Genomic DNA, 5,523 nt, shown 5'->3' on the forward strand with positions numbered 1-5,523 from the left:
TGGTTCAAATCCCGGCTCTGCCACTTCTAGATACATGTGGTCTGGGACAAGTAGCCCAGCTTCTCTGGGCTTTGTCCTCCGGGACAAACGGATGGGGCTGTCCACCGGCCCTGGACGAGAGCTTTAGCGCCCAGGCCTGCCAGTATCTGGCAGTGGGCACTGCACCAGGACCGGTGCTACCGTCATTTGTTTTCTTGAACAAGAGAAGGTTCCAGATGTGGGCAGGGCCTTCCTCGGCCCGCCCCCGCCCCGTGTGCAGGGGGAGGAATGCAGGGGGAGGGGCTGCCCCCAGCCCGTCATTGCCTTTAATAGAGACCTGAAACACCGCCTGCTAAAAATACCCGGCTGGAGCCGCATAAAAGCACTGCGGGTCCGACGCCCCACACTTCTCCAAGCCTCAGCTAGAAGCGCAAAGCCAAGCCAGCATGACCGAGCGCCGAGTGCCCTTCTCGCTCCTGCGGAGCCCCAGCTGGGACCCTTTCCGCGACTGGTACCCGGCCCACAGCCGCCTCTTCGACCAGGCCTTCGGGCTGCCCCGGCTGCCCGAGGAGTGGGCGCAGTGGTTCGGCCACAGCGGCTGGCCGGGCTACGTGCGCCCGCTGCCCCCGGCCGCGGTCGAGAGCCCCGCCGCGGTGGCCGCGCCCGCCTACAGCCGCGCGCTCAGCCGGCAGCTCAGCAGCGGCGTCTCAGAGATCCGGCAGACTGCCGACCGCTGGCGCGTGTCCCTGGACGTCAGCCACTTCGCCCCCGAGGAGCTGACGGTCAAGACGAAGGAAGGCGTGGTGGAGATCACCGGTGAGCCCCCCGGCCCTGCGGGGACCCTGCTGGCGGGGCGGGAACTGGGCAGGGAAACTCCACCAGGGACCCGGAAGATTTGGGACTCACCCTGCCCCCGGGCTGTGGCCCCGACTCTAGAACGGGGACTTCGGGTAGTTCCTCAGGGCCCCTCTGGCCCGAAAAACGCTTTATTGAGGGAAGAAATGCCGCCTTCCGGCGCAGATCCCCCAGTCCCGCCCCCAAGTGACCAGGTCTCCTTGGAGCCACCCACAGGCCCGGACGAAGAGGCCATTGTCCCCTGGCGCTGTCCCTGTTCCCTGCCCCTAAGCCCGGGTCCGCGGAGGGGGCGGGTGCGCTTCCTTCGCGCCGCGCCGAGCCCCACCCAACCCCCCAAAGCACTGAACCCAACTTTCCAGAAGCTTCTGAGGGGCCCTGAGACACACGGGGGCGTGTGTGGATTTGGGCGGGATGTGGATTTGGGCGGGATGTGGATTTGGGCGGGCCCCTCCCTCCCCGCAGCTTCTGACCTCATTCTCCCACCCAGGCAAGCATGAAGAGAGGCAGGACGAGCATGGCTACATCTCCCGCTGCTTCACCCGAAAATACACGTAAGTCTTGGCCCCAGATCCAGGGGGACCTAAGGAGGGGTGCAGGGAGTGGGGGGCAGTGAGGCCCAGGTGTGTAACTCTTGTCCTCCCTCTCTGCCTGTCTAGGCTGCCCCCTGGTGTGGACCCCACCCTGGTCTCCTCCTCCCTGTCCCCTGAGGGCACACTCACCGTGGAGGCCCCGATGCCCAAGCCAGCCACCCAGTCGGCAGAAATCACTATCCCTGTCACTTTCGAGGCACGTGCCCAGATTGGGGGCCCAGAAGCTGGAAAGTCGGAGCAGCCTGGAGCCAAGTAAAGGCCTTGCCCTGCTGTCCACACCCCCACCTCAGTAGCCGTCACTGACCATCCCCACCCGCCATCTGTATGCTTTTTTGATACGTTTACCTTCTGTCTTTCTCAAATAAAGTTCAAAGCAACTGCCCGCCACTGCCTCAGATTCTGGTGTTTGTGGAGGCCTGGGGGTTGGTGCCATTTGCTGGCTCACACATGGATCACATTTGCCGAGGGCCTGCTGTGTGCCAAGCCCCATGCTAGGCCCTGTGGGTACAGTGGGGTACAGCAGGGGCATACCCCAGTCCTCCAACCCTGAGTCCAGTAAGAGGGAAGTAATGATCGGAACCAGCAGTGATGGGGGAAACCAGGTGAGGCAACTAGTCCAGGCTTGGGCACTCAGGGACACCTAGGCTGGAGTCAGGTGCCAGGAGGACAGAGCAGGGCCTGGGGAGGGGAGCTTCTTAGGAGCTCAGAGTCCCTTGCTCACTTCATTGAGACTTCACTATTCTCCCAGAGAGGGGCAGGACCACAGAGAAGGCATGGGAGGTGTGGCAGTCCAGGTGACTTTCTGAGAGGAGGTTGGCCTTGTCAAAGGTCCCATCCCCTGATGCCCGTGCATTCAGGATGAGGCCTAGGCTTTTGGGTCAAGGGCACTCGGCAAAGAATGAGGGCCGTGTGGCCAAGGTTTTGGTGGAAGAGAAGCAAACACCCTGACAGGGAAGACTAACCCAGGTAGGAAGAGTCACACCTACCTGGGTCCTCTCCTTGGCCCTCATCTTACCCACCACCCTCTCACCTGGCCCAAGAAGGGTTTGGAGGGATAGAGCAGATAGGGGTTTTGGAGCCCAGTCTCAGGTCCCCAGGAACTTGAGAGATCCCACACCATCTCCACCTACAAAGGTCACAGAGCCTGAAACTGTGGCAAGACACCATGACATTGTTTTCTAAGCCCACAGCCCTACCTTCCCAGGGTCTCTGAGAGGAGTGGCACCCTGCAGGGAAGGGCCAGGAGCATGCACACACACTCACTACCCTCGCCACTGCCCAGCTTCTTAATTTCCACTCCCTGGTGCGGATACCACAATCTGGAGCAGGCAGGAAGCCAAAGCAGGTCCCAGGCCTCGGAGGCCTTGCCGGGCCTGGAGGAGGCCAGCCAGGGAAATAAACACATGAACAGCTGGCAGAGCAGGTCTGGGCCTGTTGGCTAGGGCACTGCCCGGTCTACGCCACCCCTACCACCATTCATTGCACGAGCTCCAATCTCCTCAATCTGCCATCCTCCTCCCTGACAACAGACATGATACATCTCAGGTGTCTTCTGGACACGTCCACATTCCTGTGGTCACAACTGAATCAGCCTGTCCAGGGCTCACCCTTGCTCTGTAGCGCCAGCTCCCTTCTGGCTGGCAACAGGAGGGCCCCGGCCTGCAGGGATGTGACTGCCTCCTCCCCTCTCGTCAGTCTTGTCAGAGAGAGCGAGAGCAAGGCTGCCAGCGCCCTGCAAGTGTGGGAAAGCTGGTGCCAAGCCTTTGACAAGGTAATCCTCACTCCAACTCTGCGAAGAGGTGGGGTTAGTCCTGCCGAACACCTGGGCACCGAGAGCCTTGAAGAGGTGAACAGACTTGCCCGGGTCCACACAGCTAGTCCTGGAGGGGTGGAGGGACATCAGTGTGGCCACAGGCAGGGGAGGGCAGGTTAGCTCACCCAGGAAGGCTGGGGGGTCGGTGTAGAAGTGTTCCACACGGCAAGCTTGAAGTGCTTCTGAAAGAGGCTTGGTGGGGCCACAGAAGGAGGACAGGGATGCAGCTGAGTCTGGGGTCCAAGGCTGCTCACAGGGGGTCAGGCTGCAAATGACCTGGAGGGAGCTGCCAGCGGTCTCAGATGCAGAGTCCAGGCCTGGAGCAGGTAGGAGTCAGCCCTCAGGGGGTGCCTATCACAGGAGTGAGTCCAAGGATAACAGCTTTGAGATCTTGGGGGCTCAGGCCATTATTTGGGACACAGCTGGGCACAGGGTAGGTGAGAGGGGAAGAATTCCATCCCTGCAAAGGAAACAGAGCCCAATTTCCAAGGAAAACTAAAGTAGGAGATGAACTGTAGCCTGGCTGGCCACCGTGGGGGCAGAGACAGGAGGGGAGTCTGAGGCTGGGCCGGCCCTAGGCCCAGAGCTCCACTCAGAGGTGGGGTGTGGGGCAGGGCCTCTGGGCAGAGTGAATAGGGCTGGCTGGCTCAGGCCTGCGGGTCTCCCCTGGGACAGGCTGGCACTTGGCACGGGGACACCTGGGGAGTCCCTGACTGCTGCTGTGGGGCAGGAACATTTCCAAGCTTCTCCAGGCCTTTCCCTGATTTTCAGTGGGTCCCTGTCTAGAGGCCTCTGATGTCCTTCAAGTATGCAGACTCAAGATATTGGCCTTGATTCAGTGAATGCTAGCATCGGGGCCCCTCTGCTCAGCTGAAGGTGTCTGAGGGGCAATGCTCTGTGCTCCAGGCTGATGACTAAGGCCTCAAGTCCCTGTGGCTGCCAGTCACCCCTCACCAGCTGCAGCTTCCCTAAGGATCTGTGCAGTGCACAAGCCATCCTCAGTTCCAGGCCTACATCCCTGGGTCTCTCCTTTTCTCTCTCCCTCCTAGTTGTGAAATCTGCCCCCCTGTTGGCACTTCCTCTGGGCCCAGGACCCAGCCAGTCAGTCCAAGTCCCTGCTCAAGGGGCCAAATGGAGGAAACAGCTCAATGACAAGCAGCATTATGCCATTAGCAAGGGGGCGGGACATCCTGTTGGGTCTTAGTGGAATGGGAAAAAGGGATTTCCAGAAGCGACCCTTGGATAGGCAAGTGGCAATGGTATGGGCCAGGGCTGGCAGGCTGGCACAGTCAGGCTGGAGGAAGGAGAGCAAGAGGGCCAGTGAGGGAGGTGGGTGGGACCAGTCTTGGTGGGGGTGGGCACTGTAGGCCACACTAAATGCAGGCTACCAGAGAGGTTTAAGCATCCCTGCTTTAGAAACAAGGGTCCAGATCTTAGAGGAGAGTGGTTGGGAGGAACCAGTCAAGACGCAGGGGACAATGTGCTGCTGAGGTGTAGTGGGCAGGGGTCCTGCCAGGGGGAGGGGGAAAGGATGCCAGGTGCCAGGATGTAGCAGTAGCAGGCTCTGTGGTATGGGGTGACAGATTGGGATGTGGGGGTACAGCGGGCAAGGGAAGAAAGGGATCTGCTGAGGCCCTGAGCCCTGGACTCTCATGGCTCCCTGCCTAGGCTTGCTGACCTCAGTCTCTGCAAGGTTGGGCAGACCCCACGCCTCTGCTGCTAGGGGAGTGAATTGTTTCCCAGTAGCATCATCTTCCCTGCTACAGAATCAACCCAGGGTTTGTCAGGCACAGACTGCTCCAGGGAGAGGGTGGGGTGGGAAGAAAAGCTGCCCGGACAGTGGCTGCAGAGGACCCTAGTGCTGGGTCCAACGGGCATATGGTCAGAGCACCTTCGTGATGGAGGCAGGGGCAACCAAGCAAAGAAAGGAGAGGAGGGTCAGGCAGGACAGGAGCCCTGCCCAGGGACTGGCCATGGGGTCAACAGACAGCCCAGACCCCCTGGTCTACTGGCAGCCACCCACGCACTATTCAACCCTAGCAGAACCTAAGACTGGGCAGGGATCAGGCTGGTGAGGGTCCTATCTGCTTGCTTTACCCTGGACTCCCCTACACCTCCCCCCTTGCATACCACCCCTCCCCCGCCATGCACACAGTGGGGACCTGGGGATTTGGGATAACCCTTGAGCTCAGAGCTTGGCCTCTGCCCAGACTTGCATAGCAGCAATAAGCTGCCAGCTCAGGACCAAAGTAGGGAGGAAGCTGCACAGGTGAGGGCAAGCCTAGG

At 60.6% G+C, this 5,523-nt stretch overlaps 1 protein-coding gene across 1 annotated transcript; it reads left to right on the forward strand.

The window, feature by feature from the left end:
• Positions 1 to 284: 284 nt before the first annotated feature.
• On the forward strand, positions 285 to 1,806 carry HSPB1 (heat shock protein family B (small) member 1). The gene is made up of 3 exons (XM_021700598.2): positions 285 to 795; positions 1,322 to 1,385; positions 1,491 to 1,806. Exons 1-3 carry the CDS (start codon positions 426 to 428, stop codon positions 1,678 to 1,680), a joined length of 624 nt encoding a protein of 207 aa, XP_021556273.1. The 5' UTR covers positions 285 to 425; the 3' UTR covers positions 1,681 to 1,806.
• The last annotated feature ends 3,717 nt before the right edge of the window (positions 1,807 to 5,523 follow it).

The sequence above is a fragment of the Neomonachus schauinslandi genome, chromosome 5 (assembly GCF_002201575.2).
Source record: "Neomonachus schauinslandi chromosome 5, ASM220157v2, whole genome shotgun sequence".
Taxonomy (NCBI): Eukaryota; Metazoa; Chordata; class Mammalia; order Carnivora; family Phocidae; genus Neomonachus; species Neomonachus schauinslandi.

Excerpts from the sequence above, each read along its gene's own strand:
- HSPB1 (XM_021700598.2), top strand. The coding sequence starts at position 426 with ATGACCGAGCGCCGAGTGCCCTTCTCGCTCCTGCGGAGCCCCAGCTGG. Across the intron at positions 796-1,321 it reads AGGCGTGGTGGAGATCACCG|GCAAGCATGAAGAGAGGCAG; the intron begins GTGAGCCCCCCG and ends TCTCCCACCCAG. Across the intron at positions 1,386-1,490 it reads TGCTTCACCCGAAAATACAC|GCTGCCCCCTGGTGTGGACC; the intron begins GTAAGTCTTGGC and ends CTGCCTGTCTAG.